Source organism: Pyxicephalus adspersus, unplaced genomic scaffold (genome assembly GCF_032062135.1).
Source record: "Pyxicephalus adspersus unplaced genomic scaffold, UCB_Pads_2.0 Sca183, whole genome shotgun sequence".
NCBI lineage: Eukaryota > Metazoa > Chordata > Amphibia > Anura > Pyxicephalidae > Pyxicephalus > Pyxicephalus adspersus.
This window is the reverse complement of record NW_027317190.1, coordinates 1-22000: the sequence shown is the minus strand read 5'-3', so window position 1 is coordinate 22000 and position 22000 is coordinate 1. Positions and strand designations below refer to the sequence as shown.

The 22000-nt window shown below is 35.9% G+C and overlaps 2 protein-coding genes across 2 annotated transcripts; both read left to right on the top strand.

Moving 5' to 3' along the window:
- Nucleotides 1-439: 439 nt before the first annotated feature.
- Nucleotides 440-7734, top strand: LOC140344922 (flavin-containing monooxygenase 5-like; the record flags this gene model as incomplete). Its single annotated transcript, XM_072432108.1, has 4 exons — nucleotides 440-639; nucleotides 3835-4190; nucleotides 4979-5051; nucleotides 6790-7734. Coding segments are annotated over 4 exons (975 nt in total), but the record flags the coding sequence as incomplete, so codon positions are not given.
- A 37-nt stretch (nucleotides 7735-7771) lies between these two features.
- Nucleotides 7772-21433, top strand: LOC140344921 (flavin-containing monooxygenase 5-like). Its single transcript, XM_072432107.1, has 6 exons — nucleotides 7772-7835; nucleotides 11131-11273; nucleotides 13861-14060; nucleotides 17256-17611; nucleotides 18400-18472; nucleotides 20211-21433. The coding sequence occupies exons 1-6, from the start codon at nucleotides 7772-7774 to the stop codon at nucleotides 20554-20556; spliced, it is 1182 nt and encodes a 393-aa protein (XP_072288208.1). The 3' UTR covers nucleotides 20557-21433.
- Nucleotides 21434-22000: the final 567 nt, after the last annotated feature.

The following is a 22000-nucleotide window of genomic DNA, read 5'->3' as shown; positions in this document are numbered from 1 at the left end:
ACCCAAACCCAACTGTACATAAGATATGGGCTCACTAGGGGTTCTTTTAAAAGACTGCAAATTTGAGCAAGAACCTTAGGAGGGAGTAAGAGAGGCCTCCAACACATGGCAGAAACAAGGGGTATAGAATCACAATCAGGACCAGTCCTGTCAGCATTTGATAAACCAATAGCCGCAGAGACCAAACTACTGCCAGAAGTCCCCTCTTATATTTGACCTAAATTTAAAGTATGGCGCTTTGGTGGGTAGGTATAAAAGTTCTAGTGAAATCACTTAACGTTTATTTCCTAATAAATGTTTACTGCACTCAATGTACACTTTTGTGTTTTTCAGGCTCAATTTAGCCTATTTCATAAATGGGCACATGTTTACTAGTATAGTGAAAAAAAAATTTATGAGAAAAAATAAAATGAAACAATATTTTTAATGCATTTTGTAGGTGTTCCTCAGCACAAGAAGGGGTGCCTGGGTTACACATCGTGTTGCCAAGAATGGCTATCCTAGGGACATTGCAAACTTGTCACGCTTTCAAAATATAATGAATAAAATTTTGCCTTCATCTTTGATCAACTATATGATAGAATCAGCTCTCAACAATAAATTTAATCATTGCAACTATGGTCTTCAGATGCAACATAGGTAAGATGTGTATAAATACTATCTATCTATCTGTCTATTTTTTGTTAAATATATGGGTAATGATACCCATACACTAGTTGGTTTGTAGTTGAATCAGCTTATATTAGTAAGGACGTTTTTTAAAAAAAAAGAGCTTTTTCAAGGTAACATAAAAACACAATACAAGCAAGAGAAACTTACAAAATAAATAAAAAGATTATAAAAATATGAAAACAGCAAAAAGAAATAGAAATATTAATGACACAAAATATGTATGGTAAATACAATCAGATATTATGGGAGCAAGGAACTATACAAGAAAAAACCTTAAATACCAATCAGAAGTGTATCATGATATGCAAAGCCTCCAGCAGGAGGAGAAAGAATATAAGTACAACTGGAAAATAAGAGCTTATGAATCTGTGTATATAAAAATGTATTAAAAAAACTTCACATGGTTCAGTACAGATAGCTATCTGTAAAATGAAAAATAAGAAGAAAGAAAAAAAGATATACAGAGTAGAAGAACACAACATGTGCTACCCGTATCAGGGTTAGGTGCCATCTTATAGGCACCCTAAAAGAGTTCTAAGTACTAAAATATTCTCAGGACTTTTGGGGATAGCTCACCATGTAGCCGACCAATCATCATCCTCTATAGGTAATAAAAGTTCCCCCCACTGTGCTGATGATAGAGGAGATTGAAATCTTGATATTACAATTGACAAGTAGAGGAAAGACTCTACACCTGAAGTGGTTGGTTTGTCCCTGCATAATCTCTCATAGGTAGATAGAGCCAAAGAAGAAGGATCTCTTGGGTCAAAGTATAAATATATATATATATATATATATAAATATATACATATTTGTAAGTAATGAAGCAAAGCTTGAAGGCTGAGAGTAGCCAAAAAGAAAATGAGAGTAATAAAATATATTTAAAAAAGGATGATTGGGGCTTATCAATTTTATCTTCTTTAGTCTTCTGTACTGAGTCCAGGACATATAGAGGACTAAGGCAGCGGTCGCCAACCGAAAATTTTGGTGGTCCGCAGTGGTCACGTTGGGGGGGGTGCACCTGCCAGAGCCACAGACCACGTCCCCAGTACAGTTCCCAGGCTCGGAGAAGTGGGCGGGCTATGTCCCTGAGACTCTCCAATTGCAGTCTCAGATCTGCGATGGGAGAGTGGGCGGGGTTATGTCATGATGACGTCACTCTGGGGGAGGTTTCTCCCCCTTTGAGTGACAATCGGCTCCCGACCACGCATGTCGGTGTTTTTAGTGGTCCGCGGGACCGAAAAGGTTGGCCACCACTGGACTAAGGATTTTTGGCCTCAAGGAATGAGGAGACCAAAGGATAAATGTCAATTAAGTCAGAGCTAAGGCAATATCTTCTAATACTGACCGTAAAGGACAATCTATATTAGAGGTAACATGTATCAAATGAGAAATTTGTGTTGCCTTGTAATATGATGTGAAATGTGGAACTTAAAGGCCTCTTTCTACTTTTGGCCAAAGCAAAACCTACTCATTGATCCATGGAATACAGTACCATGGTTCTAAATAAAGTGCAAAATCTTTTTCTGAAGGATACAACAAATTTGAAAGAAAATAGACATAAGACTCATAAGGTAAAGAAACGTAGGTAGAAAAGACACTTTGATTGTGTGTATACATCCAAACCATTAGATATGAGGCAAGTTCCATGAATTTAGGAGGTCAAGAATCCTTTCTCACAGAAGAGGGGGCTAATTATACTTATGGAAAGAATGTATGATCTGCAGTGATAGACACCCCTTAATAATTTTGGGCATTTGAACATCGATAAAGATAATTAGCATGTATTTGGTGTGATGTCTTAGATGTGAAATAATTAATGAGAACAGTGGGACAAATCCCATCGGATGCCTGATGGCCTGGAACAAATCCAACTTAATCCCCATGAATTAGTGTAGGTAGAAAAGAATTAGGTCTATTGGATGGACTTTTATCAGAATGACTTTTAAGTCTTTATTAAGCAATGGGATGGGTATATAATTGGGCCATGAAAGAGAATCTTTGCTAGGCTTAAGAATCATTACAACTTGTGCTTGAAGCATATCAGCACTTAGTTACCCCCTATAATCATTATACAGAGAAGCAAAGTAAGGTACAACTATATCAGCTATTTTTTTAATAATACAAAGTTGAAAACCTATCAGGGCTACAGCACGTGCCCACCTTAAGAGTTGTAATAGCATGTAAGACTTCTGTTAGACTAATGTCCACACCAAAAGCTTCTGTTCAGGTGGAGGACATTTTTAGAATTGGCACCCTAGAAAAAAATAAAGCATTTGGTACTGATTGATATAACTTAGTAGTGATAATGAAACTAATCTAAGATTTTATTAAGATTAGATGTAGTGATTTTCTGGTTTGCAAAGAAATAGCTGGTTTGTGGACAGGGAGATACTTAAGCTTGTTAGTTAACCTAGTACCTATCTTATTACTATTGACAATTTTTCTATTTTGTCCAACAAAGATTATGCTCAGCAAGGTCAGTGAGACACAAAATAGGACCAGTTCTAATTTTAAGTAAAATCTTTCTATTTGGTGCTTTTGGTGCAATACCTCTTAAAAAGCGTTTTGAGGTTGACTTGTTCAACTAAGCTTATGCAAATGTTGTTTTTCAATCATTTTAAGTTTCTTATTAATTTTAGAATATTCAGCAGAGCGAAGTCTCACATCCATAAGAACAGGGGACAAACATAACAAAAATCGTTAAGGAATCCTAACTTAGAACTGAGGATAGGAAAAATAGAGTTACAAACTAAAAGAATTGGATCATTATCGAACCATGGATGGTAAGAATGAGAGTAGAAATAGTGGGTGAAGTTTTTAGCTATTTGGTGTAGTTAGTGAAGAAGTTCTTATCAAATTTTACTCACACAACAATGATTTTTTTTGCTTCCCATGTGGGGCCTGTTTTATTAAAGTTCTCCAAGATTGGCGAAGATAGACTATCATGGGTAAACCTGGGTGAACCAGCAAACCTCTCATAGTTTACAAATATTTTCAATCCTAGACCAAATCCCATCCAGGTTTGCTAGATCTGTTTTTGAGAAAACACAAAAAAAGCATAAAAAGAAACCCAGGATTATCTATCTATCTATCTATCTATCTATCTATCTATCTATCTATCTATCTATCTTTGTTAAATTTAAGTTTTTATCCCTTCAGATTTAAGGGCCAGCATCCAACTATCAATGATGATCTACCGAATCGTATCATCTCAGGCTACATTCAGATTAGGCCCAATGTAAAAGAGTTTACAAGCACTAATGTCGTTTTCGAAGATGGGACCGTAGAGAAAAACATTGATGCTGTCATATTTGCTACAGGATATAGTATTGCTTTTCCATTCTGTGAAAAATCACTACTCAGTGTAAACAAAAACAAGGTCTCCCTGTACAAATATATGTTTCCTTACAACTTGGATGTGTACACATTAGCAGTGATCGGACTTATCCAGCCACTTGGAGCCATCATGCCAATTTCTGAGCTACAGTGTCGTTTGGCAACTCGAGTCTTCAAAGGTACATCATAGAAAATATTGATTTCATGCTTTAAATACCTATTTCCAGTGAAAAGGCCAAACTGTTTACCAACGAACCTAAAGAATAAAATTCTATGTTTGTAAAATGAACCTGCCATTATAAAAAGTTGGTTAACATAGGTTTCTAAAAAACAATATATTGCAAGGTTCTTGCTCATGTTTTTCTGAATCCCTGTTCTGAGCCCTTTGGGATTAGCCTAAAATATCCATGTCATACTTGAGGTAAAGAAACTGCCATAGCTGGCCTCCTACTAAGAAACTAGTTCTTTTTGTGATCTATACATTTGATGTATGTGTCTGCAACATAATTATTATAAATAAGTGTAATTTCTATACTTGTTCTAGATCAGTGACATATGAAGCATGGAATCCAATGCATGAACATAAAATCCAGAAAACTAGCATTTTCAAAAAGAATGCAGAGCAATGGCAGCTTCCACTATTTTGTCATAGCAGTGTCACTTAAACTTAGTTGCATGCAAAATGCAAATAGTTCTAGAACAAGGTTAGTGTTTATACCCAAAAATAAAAAGAAATATTTTGCCCCTAAAATGACATTAGGTAAAGAATACGTTTATACTCGGGTCTATTAGACCCAGCCTTCTCTCTTCCTCTTTTCAGCTTCTGAGATGTTAGCTGTAATGGCTGCATTTTGTGCCCTCACCTATTATTACTGAATTGTCTCCCTATGTTTAGCTTGCAAGTCTTCATATGATTTTGGTAATATAGAGGTGCATAATAATAACGTCTCCTGTTTTGGCTCTACAGGTTTGGTCAAACTACCTGACAAATTAACTATGACTATGGAAGTTGCCAAGAAAAAACTCAAAATGCACAATCGGTAATTTATTCATGTTCTAGGAAACATGCAATTGTAATTTATTCTGCTATAAAATTGCTTAACGATTTAAAGCCAAAAAATGGAAGTTAAATAATATAAATGATTAAGGTCTTATTTTAATCCAATGATTAAATGCCATCATGTTCAATGTCTAAAGTTTTATTCAACATGATTGGACAAAATTATTCCTTTAGATTACCTTCACTGGTTTAGCTGCTTGAATGGGAGAAATTATGTAATCTAAATTATATTCTGTCTAAATCTTTACTATATTTATATACTGATTTCCGCCCAGTAAGTAGGGTCACTGCATATCAGGCTAGGAAGAGCTAAAACAAGTAATAGTTTTATAGAAAGTCTTCAGTCTTCTACTGGGGAGTACGAGATACAAGATTGCATAGGGAACACTAATAAAACCAAGGACAGGTTGTCCAAAAGTATAGTTAAGTAGAGTGGTAGCAAATTTCAACTGTTTCAACATTTCTTTACTGGTACTTACCAATATTGTGTTAGTGACCTGCACTAGTGCAAAACTGGCTGCACTAATAACTGGCCAAAGGCTTCAAGGTATAACATTTGTCTTCTAGATCTACACAAGTATGTATCTGTAGCTAGTACCTAAATCTACAACTGAAAATTACCTCTGATTTTTCAATTACTATGTGGTGTGATAGGGTGTTCTGCTACTTACTTTATAATGATCCTGTGTAATACCAATTGTAAACCTGCCTCGTTTTACATCAAATGATGTTCCATGGAATTTAGTACAGTCTTTAAAATCAAAATTATTTGTATATATTCATTCAGTGGGTAAACACACTTTCGGATAAGATCCAATTACCATGCACATTCTACAACTAAATTACATACCTAGCTCTCTTCTTTCCTGGATTCTGTTGTCTTGTCCTAATAATATAATACAAACGCCTTTCTGCTGCACTTTGTACACCATATTGCACATTGATTTATTAAAGCTCTCCAAGGCTGGAGAGGATACACTTTCATCACTGAAGCTGGGTGATCTAGCAAACCTGGAATGAATCTGGTCCAGGATTGAAAACATTTTTTTAACAAATAGAAAATTATTTTTAGTAAATCAATTCCAGGTTTGCTGGATCACCCAGCTTCACTGATGAAAGTGTATCCTCCAGGAAAGAAGAGAGCTAGGTATGTAATTTAGTTGTAGAATGTGCATGGTAATTTCCTTTCCAGCCTTAGAGAGCTTTAATAAATCAGGTCTATTGTATTGTTCTGAATGCTACTCACTATACTGTGTAGTACATTGCATCAAACTGATCCACCCCAGGATTTCAGGGTTGGATCCTGAAGGGTCAGTAAATACTTTTGTCACTTTTAGGGACACAAAGGGAATATTTTTTAGGTGTAAAAACTGCTGACTGTACAGTAACAATATGTAAGCCCAGGCTCCTTTTAACCATGCTAAGAGCCACACAATTTTCAGAGCATTGTATTGATGCCCAGTTCCATTTTTGTGTGTGATGGTGTGCATTATGTCTTTTTTGTCCCTCCTTCTCAAATTCCAAAGTTCAGAGCTATATAACATAGACAGATCAGACAATCCTGCGTCTGATACAGAATGTGATGACATATCACTTCCCTTTGTGTTGTGCTCTTGTTCATAAAACATAATGGTAAGCCGTGTCTGTGACTGTTAGGACTGAAATATAAAATAAATTCACATTCACTTATTATCTAATTTTGTATTTTTATTTTTTAGCTATGTGGCAAGCCATCGTCACACAATACAGGTAGACTATGTGGAATACATGGATGAACTAGCCACACTTCTTGGAGTGAAGCCAAACCTGTTGCGTCTGTTTACTACAGATCCAAAACTGGGCTTTGAGGTGCTGTTTGGGCCCTGTACACCTTACCAGTTTCGGCTTATGGGACCAGGTAAATGGAGTGGTGCCAGAAATGCCATCATGACACAGTGGAATCGCATTATAAAACCAACAAAGACCCGCACTCTTCAAAGGTCTACCCAGGATAAGTCTCTTCCAGGAATGCTAATAGTGGGTGCAGTTTTGATAATCTTGGCATTATTTGTGTTTCACTTTTAAGAATATATCACATTTTTAAAATGAACACATAAAAGATTTTTACTGTATATATTCATTCATTAACTGAAATGCTTGCGACAGTAAGGAAAATTGAATGACAGGAAAAAAAAATTTAAAAACAAATATTGTACAAGTATTCTATTTATAAAACAGGGAATCTGACATTCCCACAAGGCAATGTTTGAGGGAATGTCTGATTCCCTTTTTTTATAAATAGAGCCCCTAAGTAAACAACACTTAAACCGAAGCTTTTAAGTAAACATTACTTATAAATAAGGAAAAGTTATATAATGTGTAAATGCTTTTGTGTGCAAATGTTTATAAATTTCTTTAGGTGAAAGAGCTATTACAGCAGTCCTATATGTATATTTCCATTGTTTGTACATTTACTCTGTAAACCTTTTAGGCTATGTAACCTTCCATTTTATTGGAAAGTGACGAGAAACCGCATTCTTCTGAATGGTATCTATATAGGATGCCAGCTGTGTGATGGTAACTTCTGACCTCAGATAACCTCATTTTTGAAAATAAATTTAGCTGTGGTGACTGCTGCATGTTCATGCATGAATGCCTTACTTTTCCTGTAAACCAGCTTGTCATTTGTGTTTGCTGGTGGTTTGCTGAAAGCTGAAAAAAATGACACTTACCTTTATAGTTGGAAAGCCTCGATCCCTCCACAACCCTAGTCCAGTCTGCAGCAGTAAAGATAAAAGAAGAGGGGTCCATTCAATTTAAAAATTTTTTTTATAAAATCATTTTTTTCATTATTTCAGAGGGATTGATGATAGGTCCACTTTAAGTGTGACTCCTTTAATTATGAATTAAGTGGTTTTTGTGGAAAAGATGGGCTTTAAAATGTTTGATTCAAAATAGCAGCTTTAGTATTTTTTTTTTAGTATATTTAGTATTTTTTTTAGGGGGAACATGATCATTTAAAATGTATGTATGTTTCTATGTAGGTATATGGATATATAGGTATATGTATTTTTTTCTGTCTGTGTACTATTGGTGAAATTTTCCTTCACTTTTTGTCCCAGAGACACAACAGAAGGTTATTGGAAATCATTTACAGGGAGGAGAAGCAATGTCTTCATAAAGGACTATTGGTGAAATGTTCCTTTACTTCCTGCCACTAGATCAAGTATCCTATTTGTAGTCCAGACTAGGGGAGCAGCTTAAGTAACAACTTCATCCATAAAAATAGTGGGGAAGTGAGCATTGCCACCCAGGAACAAGAATTATGTTACAGGTAGTCCCAGGTTACATACGAGATAGGGACTGTAGGTATATTCTTAAGTTGAATTTGTGCTGTGCTTTGATATGCAAAAAGAAACAACTGCAGAGTTTAACTTGGTCATTAAAGAGTTACAAGATGTTGCAGAAGAGCTCAGTCCTTAAGATCACCCACAACCTCAGCTGTGTTTAGCAAAAGATTTTTTCTGCAAGTCTTGCAAACCGCCCCTCCCCCCATCAAGCCTCCGTCCCTCACACAAGTGAGCAGGGAAGCCCCGTTCTTATGTAGAAGTCGTCCGTATGTCGGATGTCCTTAACTCAAGGACTACCTGTATTCACACAACTAATAAAAAAAATTTCAACCATACACCTACTAATGTGTCTGATGGGCGTGCTAATTTCAGGGATGAGGGCATTTATAGGGGAAAGAGCACAAAAAGAGTTTTAGGGATGAACGCACTAATTACAGGGGTTGGGCACAGAGAAGAAACTGATTACAGGACTGAAGACACTAATGACTGAGGAGAGGCCACAAAGAGTGCATACTCACCAATATCACCCTATGTGTACTCTGTGTGCTGTATATGCTATATGCCCTCTGTACCATATCATATATGTATGATGTATGTTCTGTGCGCTGTATGTGTTTTGTACTGTGCACTCTCATGTACTGTGTATGTTCTGTATTGTGTATACTGTGGGTGCTTTGTTCTGGGTACGCTGTGTATAATGTGAGCACACTATGCTGTATCTCCCATGTACAGTGTATGTTCTGTACCGTATTTACAATCTTTTTTACACTGAGCTGCTGATATGACTAATGTGCGGAAGTTTCGTCATTCTGACCTGACCAATGAATGTGGCTGAAAAATCAACACCCAGAAGGCAACCAAGTGAAGATGAAGCCCCCCATGACAGAGCAAGGATAGGGAGAGTGTAATTTAAAAATTTGTAGTGAGTCTGGAAAATGTTTTTTTTTATTGCAGAAAGGGCATCAAGCTCCCAAGTTTACACATTAGCAGCATAAAATATTCTCCACTAATATAGTACAGGTAGAAAAACCAAATTATAGGAAACTAATTCAAACTAATTCAATAAGAATATATTTGAAGCATATAATGATTTCCTTTGCAGTCAAAATTCCATTGCCAAGTATTTCCATGGAAAAAATAACACATGATCAAAATACAAAAGAAGTGCAGTAGGTAATACATAGGGGATTGAATTCCTTGATCATTATGTAATTTGTTCTTTCTTGAATACGTAAGTATGAGCTCACATTCTTTTATCTGTCTGTGCATTAGCTTTGTTTGAAGCACAGCTATACTTAAATTAAAGTTTGGATGTCTAAGGGGGTTTATTAGCATTTTAACACAACAAAGCAATCACTAAAAAAAATATTTACCTTTAGCAGACCACACAGGAATTTGATAGACCTACCCAGTCTATTACATGTGAAGTGAATTTAGTTAATGTATTATATTGATAGTGCCATTAGGAGAAGGTCTAAACAAAAGAGAGCATTTGAAGAATGCCTACTAAACATGCTTTATCATTTACAGCTGATTCTAAGAATAAGGTTTACTAAAGTTACATTTACATCCTAGATACTTGTTGTCCAAAATGAGCATCTGTGATCTTCTCAAGCAAAAATCTAGCGAAAATCTCTATATGTACAGTGGTCCCCGAGCATTATTTCACAGGGTATGCTCATAGTGGTAGATCATTAAACAACCTAGCTGGAAATGGCCTTTTTTCATTTCCCATGGACCAAGATTTAGCAGGACGCAATATTGTAAGAAAAAAATAGTAATGTTGCTTAAGAACATATTCACACCACTAAAGCCATAAAGAAACCTTAGACAGGGTAAGGGCACAGGGCTGAGTAATATGTCAATTTCATGTGCATGTACATATCAATGCAGGGGATAGTGAGATATGCAGAGCCATCAAACACTGTTGGTGCTCATTGTTTCATGAAAAACCATAACAACCACATTGAAAGAATGGCTGTCTGGGCAAAAAGCCTTCAAAAGACATAAGAATATTTCTTGATCAGGCCTGACTACAGCTCGATGCACAACTTTTATTGTCCTGTTAGTATTTGTCAAACAGTCATGCACCCTCTGTATTTCCACATTGTGTTGGTCAAACAATAGTAAAGGTGCGTACACACTTCCAATTTTTATCGTTCCAATCGAACGACGAACGATCGATTGGGCAAAAAATCGTTCGTAAAAAAGTAACGTTCATTTCAGCTAATCTCTCCTCATAGCTGAGCTCCTCCATTCCTTTTACTAGTTTCGTAGCCCTTCTCTGCACTCTCCCCAATTCCACAATATCCTTTTTGTGACCAAAACTGGACTGCATATTCCAGATGTGGTCTGACCAATGCTTTGTTCATCATCATCTGATTGACCAAAGTTAAGTTTTGATCCAACCTGTAATTAAATATTTTAAAAATTGAACTTTACTTTGTCAAATATTGTATGCTCATCTCTAGTGGCAAATGTCCCATGTCACTAATTATTCTACGTGACTACTACACACTTATACATCCCTATCCCTCCTTTGTGATTGTGCAGCACAAAATGTGACTTAAACAGTTAGTTTTTATACGCATTTTGTTTAGGAATTGTGCCATATAAGGTAACTATTTTAGAGCATCGAACATAATATTGTATATATGATATAAAGAATATATCATACCACAATCTGTGAAAATATATTTATTGAAAAATGTGAAAATGATATCTCCAAAGGTATAGAAAATTTTAAAGGACAGTACTTACACAGCAGAGAATACAAGCTTCCAGATAATTTTAAAGGAAAAAGAGTTCTGGTGATTGGAATTGGGAATTCTGGAGGGGACATTGCGGTGGAGCTAAGCAGGATAGCAGAAAAGGTATGTAGCCTAATTGAGTGCTTTAAATTATGTTCATTCTGCCTAAATTTGCCTTCCTTGATTACTCCTTTTCTTTTTCCCTACATCATTACATCATTACAAGGTCAGTGTGCTTTTCTGTAGGTGTTTTTTTTACTTAGGTCAGGTCATTGCTAGTAAAAGGGGCTTTCAGGGTTGTGAACATAGCTTCCTAAAAATAGGAAGTTGTAGTAACACCCTTTTGTGATGCTGGGCCACCATGATTGATAGAGTTGAAATCCAATGATTGAAAGGTACAGGCAAGGTACAGGCAGGCCAGGGACAGTCAGGAGTGGAAGAAACAGCAAACAAGGCAAAGGCAGCTTTGTGTAACAACATAAGTGGTTCATATAGCAAACATACTATATTGGTAGTAGCAGGGAATATACTGATTTACCAATGTCCAGTCTTCCTAAGAATGGTCAGACAAAGGTAGTGAAAGCAGTGTCTCTTTAAAAGGTTCAAAGAAAATAAAAAAAGGGCCTGATTTAATAAAGCTCTTCAAGGCTGGAGAAGATACACTTTCATCAGTGAACCTGGGTGTTCTAGCAAACCTGGAATGGATCTCATCCAGGATTGTAAACATTTATTAACAAATAGCAAATAACCTAAATCTATTTGCTTGGATCACCCAGGTTCACTGATGAAATTGTATCCTCTCTAGTCTTGTAGAGCTTTAATAAATTAGGGCCTAAGTTCTTGCTAAATTCCTCTTTTCTTTATCGACCATTAATTTGATCCATTGATATCCAAAAGCAGTCAACTTAGGGGTGCACAAAATGACATCAGCCACCGGTACACAAAGTTCTCTGCACGATAAACCATCATAAAAAACAGCTAGAGTCAGAGTCAGGCAATACATATTATTTTAAGCAAAGACCAAATTCTACAGCACTAGGAAAATATACAGAATACATGGTACAGGACATACCATTCAGTCTAAAATAAAAAAGTATTTAAAGCAACTATGATACTTCCCTCCCCTGCAACCCATATTTGATGTACAGAGATGTGTAGTATGTTGGTGCTAGATAAATCCTGTTTATTATTTTTAATAATATTAGTAATAATAATAATAATAAAAATACATGAAGGAAACAACCTAAAGGAAACTGAAACTGCCAACCACAAGGCCATGGAATACAAAAATCCTATCAGAACCCAAGCAAGCAGGAAAGCCTTGACTAAATTAAACTGCAACACAAGGCAGAAACAGCCGAAAGCTTACATCAATTTTAGGTTGAAAACACACGCTTAAAGAGTAAGAGGAAGAATGAGGAATACAAGGAACCATTGGGGCTGAACAGCCCTGTGTACACTGAGAAAAAGACTCACCTTGTAAATGGTGTTAATGTCATTCAGAGACAAACCTTCAGACAAAGTTGGTAACTCCCTCTACCATTTATTTTTTCACAATAACATTTTATCCCATGTACAACATGAATTCCGTAACTTCAACACCTTTCACCTGCTTAGGGCTTAATGCCAAGCAGGATGATGCCTCCGGCCTTGGAACTTGTTAGTTGCAAGCGTATCAAAGTTTATTGAGAAATAAAGGAGAGACTGTGAAGTATGGGCAGCACGGTGGCTCAGTGGTTAGCACTCTGGCCTTTGCAGTGCTGGGTCCCAGGTTTAAATCTCAAAACTGTCTGCATGGGGTTTGCAGGTTCTCCTTGTGTTTGCGTGGATTTCCTCTGGGTACTCTGGTTTCCTCCCACATTCTAAAAACATGCAGTTAGGTTAATTGGCTTCCCCCTAACATTGACCTTGGATTCTATTTAAGACATATGAGTATGGTGGGACTGTGAGGCCATTTGAGGGACAGCTAGTGACAAGACTTTGGACTGTGTACAGCGCTGTGTAACATGGTGGCGCTAAATAAATACTGGAAACTATTGGTAAGGGAAATTCGTATGTTAGGGTTCTAGAAAGGCACAGACAGGGGCTGACAGAATATGTCACCAGACTAACAAGGCCAACTGCAGCAGAGGAAATATTTTTGTCAAGACCAGTTGCAGGAGCCTTTAACTCCAAGTAATTTGGTGACCCATAGTGGCAAAATGAGTTAGTACCTCTTACTAAGATGGAAAAGTGAGCAGGAGAAGAAACCACGTTTGTGGCTAAATTAGGACCCAAACCCAACTGTACATAAGATATGGGCTCACTAGGGGTTCTTTTAAAAGACTGCAAATTTGAGCAAGAACCTTAGGAGGGAGTAAGAGAGGCCTCCAACACATGGCAGAAACAAGGGGTATAGAATCACAATCAGGACCAGTCCTGTCAGCATTTGATAAACCAATAGCCGCAGAGACCAAACTACTGCCAGAAGTCCCCTCTTATATTTGACCTAAATTTAAAGTATGGCGCTTTGGTGGGTAGGTATAAAAGTTCTAGTGAAATCACTTAACGTTTATTTCCTAATAAATGTTTACTGCACTCAATGTACACTTTTGTGTTTTTCAGGCTCAATTTAGCCTATTTCATAAATGGGCACATGTTTACTAGTATAGTGAAAAAAAAATTTATGAGAAAAAATAAAATGAAACAATATTTTTAATGCATTTTGTAGGTGTTCCTCAGCACAAGAAGGGGTGCCTGGGTTACACATCGTGTTGCCAAGAATGGCTATCCTAGGGACATTGCAAACTTGTCACGCTTTCAAAATATAATGAATAAAATTTTGCCTTCATCTTTGATCAACTATATGATAGAATCAGCTCTCAACAATAAATTTAATCATTGCAACTATGGTCTTCAGATGCAACATAGGTAAGATGTGTATAAATACTATCTATCTATCTGTCTATTTTTTGTTAAATATATGGGTAATGATACCCATACACTAGTTGGTTTGTAGTTGAATCAGCTTATATTAGTAAGGACGTTTTTTTAAAAAAAAGAGCTTTTTCAAGGTAACATAAAAACACAATACAAGCAAGAGAAACTTACAAAATAAATAAAAAGATTATAAAAATATGAAAACAGCAAAAAGAAATAGAAATATTAATGACACAAAATATGTATGGTAAATACAATCAGATATTATGGGAGCAAGGAACTATACAAGAAAAAACCTTAAATACCAATCAGAAGTGTATCATGATATGCAAAGCCTCCAGCAGGAGGAGAAAGAATATAAGTACAACTGGAAAATAAGAGCTTATGAATCTGTGTATATAAAAATGTATTAAAAAAACTTCACATGGTTCAGTACAGATAGCTATCTGTAAAATGAAAAATAAGAAGAAAGAAAAAAAGATATACAGAGTAGAAGAACACAACATGTGCTACCCGTATCAGGGTTAGGTGCCATCTTATAGGCACCCTAAAAGAGTTCTAAGTACTAAAATATTCTCAGGACTTTTGGGGATAGCTCACCATGTAGCCGACCAATCATCATCCTCTATAGGTAATAAAAGTTCCCCCCACTGTGCTGATGATAGAGGAGATTGAAATCTTGATATTACAATTGACAAGTAGAGGAAAGACTCTACACCTGAAGTGGTTGGTTTGTCCCTGCATAATCTCTCATAGGTAGATAGAGCCAAAGAAGAAGGATCTCTTGGGTCAAAGTATAAATATATATATATATATATATATAAATATATACATATTTGTAAGTAATGAAGCAAAGCTTGAAGGCTGAGAGTAGCCAAAAAGAAAATGAGAGTAATAAAATATATTTAAAAAAGGATGATTGGGGCTTATCAATTTTATCTTCTTTAGTCTTCTGTACTGAGTCCAGGACATATAGAGGACTAAGGCAGCGGTCGCCAACCGAAAATTTTGGTGGTCCGCAGTGGTCACGTTGGGGGGGGTGCACCTGCCAGAGCCACAGACCACGTCCCCAGTACAGTTCCCAGGCTCGGAGAAGTGGGCGGGCTATGTCCCTGAGACTCTCCAATTGCAGTCTCAGATCTGCGATGGGAGAGTGGGCGGGGTTATGTCATGATGACGTCACTCTGGGGGAGGTTTCTCCCCCTTTGAGTGACAATCGGCTCCCGACCACGCATGTCGGTGTTTTTAGTGGTCCGCGGGACCGAAAAGGTTGGCCACCACTGGACTAAGGATTTTTGGCCTCAAGGAATGAGGAGACCAAAGGATAAATGTCAATTAAGTCAGAGCTAAGGCAATATCTTCTAATACTGACCGTAAAGGACAATCTATATTAGAGGTAACATGTATCAAATGAGAAATTTGTGTTGCCTTGTAATATGATGTGAAATGTGGAACTTAAAGGCCTCTTTCTACTTTTGGCCAAAGCAAAACCTACTCATTGATCCATGGAATACAGTACCATGGTTCTAAATAAAGTGCAAAATCTTTTTCTGAAGGATACAACAAATTTGAAAGAAAATAGACATAAGACTCATAAGGTAAAGAAACGTAGGTAGAAAAGACAATTTGATTGTGTGTATACATCCAAACCATTAGATATGAGGCAAGTTCCATGAATTTAGGAGGTCAAGAATCCTTTCTCACAGAAGAGGGGGCTAATTATACTTATGGAAAGAATGTATGATCTGCAGTGATAGACACCCCTTAATAATTTTGGGCATTTGAACATCGATAAAGATAATTAGCGTGTATTTGGTGTGATGTCTTAAATGTGAAATAATTAATGAGAACAGTGGGACAAATCCCATCGGATGCCTGATGGCCTGGAACAAATCCAACTTAATCCCCATGAATTAGTGTAGGTAGAAAAGAATTAGGTCTATTGGATGGACTTTTATCAGAATGACTTTTAAGTCTTTATTAAGCAATGGGATGGGTATATAATTGGGCCATGAAAGAGAATCTTTGCTAGGCTTAAGAATCATTACAACTTGTGCTTGAAGCATATCAGCACTTAGTTACCCCCTATAATCATTATACAGAGAAGCAAAGTAAGGTACAACTATATCAGCTATTTTTTTAATAATACAAAGTTGAAAACCTATCAGGGCTACAGCACGTGCCCACCTTAAGAGTTGTAATAGCATGTAAGACTTCTGTTAGACTAATGTCCACACCAAAAGCTTCTGTTCAGGTGGAGGACATTTTTAGAATTGGCACCCTAGAAAAAAATAAAGCATTTGGTACTGATTGATATAACTTAGTAGTGATAATGAAACTAATCTAAGATTTTATTAAGATTAGATGTAGTGATTTTCTGGTTTGCAAAGAAATAGCTGGTTTGTGGACAGGGAGATACTTAAGCTTGTTAGTTAACCTAGTACCTATCTTATTACTATTGACAATTTTTCTATTTTGTCCAACAAAGATTATGCTCAGCAAGGTCAGTGAGACACAAAATAGGACCAGTTCTAATTTTAAGTAAAATCTTTCTATTTGGTGCTTTTGGTGCAATACCTCTTAAAAAGCGTTTTGAGGTTGACTTGTTCAACTAAGCTTATGCAAATGTTGTTTTTCAATCATTTTAAGTTTCTTATTAATTTTAGAATATTCAGCAGAGCGAAGTCTCACATCCATAAGAACAGGGGACAAACATAACAAAAATCGTTAAGGAATCCTAACTTAGAACTGAGGATAGGAAAAATAGAGTTACAAACTAAAAGAATTGGATCATTATCGAACCATGGATGGTAAGAATGAGAGTAGAAATAGTGGGTGAAGTTTTTAGCTATTTGGTGTAGTTAGTGAAGAAGTTCTTATCAAATTTTACTCACACAACAATGATTTTTTTTGCTTCCCATGTGGGGCCTGTTTTTTTAAAGTTCTCCAAGATTGGCGAAGATAGACTATCATGGGTAAACCTGGGTGAACCAGCAAACCTCTCATAGTTTACAAATATTTTCAATCCTAGACCAAATCCCATCCAGGTTTGCTAGATCTGTTTTTGAGAAAACACAAAAAAAGCATAAAAAGAAACCCAGGATTATCTATCTATCTATCTATCTATCTATCTATCTATCTATCTATCTATCTATCTTTGTTAAATTTAAGTTTTTATCCCTTCAGATTTAAGGGCCAGCATCCAACTATCAATGATGATCTACCGAATCGTATCATCTCAGGCTACATTCAGATTAGGCCCAATGTAAAAGAGTTTACAAGCACTAATGTCGTTTTCGAAGATGGGACCGTAGAGAAAAACATTGATGCTGTCATATTTGCTACAGGATATAGTATTGCTTTTCCATTCTGTGAAAAATCACTACTCAGTGTAAACAAAAACAAGGTCTCCCTGTACAAATATATGTTTCCTTACAACTTGGATGTGTACACATTAGCAGTGATCGGACTTATCCAGCCACTTGGAGCCATCATGCCAATTTCTGAGCTACAGTGTCGTTTGGCAACTCGAGTCTTCAAAGGTACATCATAGAAAATATTGATTTCATGCTTTAAATACCTATTTCCAGTGAAAAGGCCAAACTGTTTACCAACGAACCTAAAGAATAAAATTCTATGTTTGTAAAATGAACCTGCCATTATAAAAAGTTGGTTAACATAGGTTTCTAAAAAACAATATATTGCAAGGTTCTTGCTCATGTTTTTCTGAATCCCTGTTCTGAGCCCTTTGGGATTAGCCTAAAATATCCATGTCATACTTGAGGTAAAGAAACTGCCATAGCTGGCCTCCTACTAAGAAACTAGTTCTTTTTGTGATCTATACATTTGATGTATGTGTCTGCAACATAATTATTATAAATAAGTGTAATTTCTATACTTGTTCTAGATCAGTGACATATGAAGCATGGAATCCAATGCATGAACATAAAATCCAGAAAACTAGCATTTTCAAAAAGAATGCAGAGCAATGGCAGCTTCCACTATTTTGTCATAGCAGTGTCACTTAAACTTAGTTGCATGCAAAATGCAAATAGTTCTAGAACAAGGTTAGTGTTTATACCCAAAAATAAAAAGAAATATTTTGCCCCTAAAATGACATTAGGTAAAGAATACGTTTATACTCGGGTCTATTAGACCCAGCCTTCTCTCTTCCTCTTTTCAGCTTCTGAGATGTTAGCTGTAATGGCTGCATTTTGTGCCCTCACCTATTATTACTGAATTGTCTCCCTATGTTTAGCTTGCAAGTCTTCATATGATTTTGGTAATATAGAGGTGCATAATAATAACGTCTCCTGTTTTGGCTCTACAGGTTTGGTCAAACTACCTGACAAATTAACTATGACTATGGAAGTTGCCAAGAAAAAACTCAAAATGCACAATCGGTAATTTATTCATGTTCTAGGAAACATGCAATTGTAATTTATTCTGCTATAAAATTGCTTAACGATTTAAAGCCAAAAAATGGAAGTTAAATAATATAAATGATTAAGGTCTTATTTTAATCCAATGATTAAATGCCATCATGTTCAATGTCTAAAGTTTTATTCAACATGATTGGACAAAATTATTCCTTTAGATTACCTTCACTGGTTTAGCTGCTTGAATGGGAGAAATTATGTAATCTAAATTATATTCTGTCTAAATCTTTACTATATTTATATACTGATTTCCGCCCAGTAAGTAGGGTCACTGCATATCAGGCTAGGAAGAGCTAAAACAAGTAATAGTTTTATAGAAAGTCTTCAGTCTTCTACTGGGGAGTACGAGATACAAGATTGCATAGGGAACACTAATAAAACCAAGGACAGGTTGTCCAAAAGTATAGTTAAGTAGAGTGGTAGCAAATTTCAACTGTTTCAACATTTCTTTACTGGTACTTACCAATATTGTGTTAGTGACCTGCACTAGTGCAAAACTGGCTGCACTAATAACTGGCCAAAGGCTTCAAGGTATAACATTTGTCTTCTAGATCTACACAAGTATGTATCTGTAGCTAGTACCTAAATCTACAACTGAAAATTACCTCTGATTTTTCAATTACTATGTGGTGTGATAGGGTGTTCTGCTACTTACTTTATAATGATCCTGTGTAATACCAATTGTAAACCTGCCTCGTTTTACATCAAATGATGTTCCATGGAATTTAGTACAGTCTTTAAAATCAAAATTATTTGTATATATTCATTCAGTGGGTAAACACACTTTCGGATAAGATCCAATTACCATGCACATTCTACAACTAAATTACATACCTAGCTCTCTTCTTTCCTGGATTCTGTTGTCTTGTCCTAATAATATAATACAAACGCCTTTCTGCTGCACTTTGTACACCATATTGCACATTGATTTATTAAAGCTCTCCAAGGCTGGAGAGGATACACTTTCATCACTGAAGCTGGGTGATCTAGCAAACCTGGAATGAATCTGGTCCAGGATTGAAAACATTTTTTTAACAAATAGAAAATTATTTTTAGTAAATCAATTCCAGGTTTGCTGGATCACCCAGCTTCACTGATGAAAGTGTATCCTCCAGGAAAGAAGAGAGCTAGGTATGTAATTTAGTTGTAGAATGTGCATGGTAATTTCCTTTCCAGCCTTAGAGAGCTTTAATAAATCAGGTCTATTGTATTGTTCTGAATGCTACTCACTATACTGTGTAGTACATTGCATCAAACTGATCCACCCCAGGATTTCAGGGTTGGATCCTGAAGGGTCAGTAAATACTTTTGTCACTTTTAGGGACACAAAGGGAATATTTTTTAGGTGTAAAAACTGCTGACTGTACAGTAACAATATGTAAGCCCAGGCTCCTTTTAACCATGCTAAGAGCCACACAATTTTCAGAGCATTGTATTGATGCCCAGTTCCATTTTTGTGTGTGATGGTGTGCATTATGTCTTTTTTGTCCCTCCTTCTCAAATTCCAAAGTTCAGAGCTATATAACATAGACAGATCAGACAATCCTGCGTCTGATACAGAATGTGATGACATATCACTTCCCTTTGTGTTGTGCTCTTGTTCATAAAACATAATGGTAAGCCGTGTCTGTGACTGTTAGGACTGAAATATAAAATAAATTCACATTCACTTATTATCTAATTTTGTATTTTTATTTTTTAGCTATGTGGCAAGCCACCGTCACACAATACAGGTAGACTATGTGGAATACATGGATGAACTAGCCACACTTCTTGGAGTGAAGCCAAACCTGTTGCGTCTGTTTACTACAGATCCAAAACTGGGCTTTGAGGTGCTGTTTGGGCCCTGTACACCTTACCAGTTTCGGCTTATGGGACCAGGTAAATGGAGTGGTGCCAGAAATGCCATCATGACACAGTGGAATCGCATTATAAAACCAACAAAGACCCGCACTCTTCAAAGGTCTACCCAGGATAAGTCTCTTCCAGGAATGCTAATAGTGGGTGCAGTTTTGATAATCTTGGCATTATTTGTGTTTCACTTTTAAGAATATATCACATTTTTAAAATGAACACATAAAAGATTTTTACTGTATATATTCATTCATTAACTGAAATGCTTGCGACAGTAAGGAAAATTGAATGACAGGAAAAAAAAATTTAAAAACAAATATTGTACAAGTATTCTATTTATAAAACAGGGAATCTGACATTCCCACAAGGCAATGTTTGAGGGAATGTCTGATTCCCTTTTTTTATAAATAGAGCCCCTAAGTAAACAACACTTAAACCGAAGCTTTTAAGTAAACATTACTTATAAATAAGGAAAAGTTATATAATGTGTAAATGCTTTTGTGTGCAAATGTTTATAAATTTCTTTAGGTGAAAGAGCTATTACAGCAATCCTATATGTATATTTCCATTGTTTGTACATTTACTCTGTAAACCTTTTAGGCTATGTAACCTTCCATTTTATTGGAAAGTGACGAGAAACCGCATTCTTCTGAATGGTATCTATATAGGATGCCAGCTGTGTGATGGTAACTTCTGACCTCAGATAACCTCATTTTTGAAAATAAATTTAGCTGTGGTGACTGCTGCATGTTCATGCATGAATGCCTTACTTTTCCTGTAAACCAGCTTGTCATTTGTGTTTCCTGGCCTTTATAATTATTGGAGAACTTGCCTTTGAAAAATATGACAAACATACTGACCATACAAATATGACACTGCAAATGTATTTTATTTGGTATCATCCTCTGCTCAGTTATTGCAAGAGATAAATAAATATATATAAGAAAAAAAAATATATATATAAGAAAATGACTCTCTTCATAGCAAACAAAGCCAATTGTGTTCTGAGTGTGTACAAACTTCACTCTGTGAAAACCATCTCATGATTGCTATTTAAAAAAAATAAAAAAGCAAAATATATTTAAATGTCAGGAAGAGTGTTTCTTTGTGTGTGTGAGTTATTTAATCAGTGCTATGCTGAGATGTGTTTTTACATATGTAATCCATTTTCTTGGTCAAGACCAAGTTTAGGATGTGCCAAAGAATTCTAGAGATCTTATCACTGAATTGAAATTCTAATCCCTCAGTACTACAATGATGGCAATGGTGGAATTCTTTACTTCCGATCAGTGGATCAGGTGCCAAGCACTGAAATAGAGGCAGTGGTGAGATTGTCTATTTTAGGTAATAGGATCAGGACCCATTTATTTTTTTAATTTCTTTAACCTCCCTAGCGGTTCATTTCTTTCCGGTTTTATATGTCTAAAAGCAGTACATTGTTTTTCATGAAAATTTATTTTACAGTATATTATAAATAGTATGAGTATAATAAAGTTTTAAACACAAAATCATTTAATAACAATACATTTAATACATTAAAAAAAATCTATATATAGTTAAAAAAATTTAATTTAAAAAAAAAAAAAAAATTAAAAAAAAATACATAATATACTCATAGTATCATACATACTGTAAAAT

Excerpts from the sequence above, each read along its gene's own strand:
- LOC140344921 (XM_072432107.1), top strand. The coding sequence starts at position 7,772 with ATGACACTTACCTTTATAGTTGGAAAGCCTCGATCCCTCCACAACCCT. Across the intron at positions 11,274-13,860 it reads TAAGCAGGATAGCAGAAAAG|GTGTTCCTCAGCACAAGAAG; the intron begins GTATGTAGCCTA and ends TGCATTTTGTAG. Across the intron at positions 17,612-18,399 it reads GGCAACTCGAGTCTTCAAAG|GTTTGGTCAAACTACCTGAC; the intron begins GTACATCATAGA and ends TTGGCTCTACAG.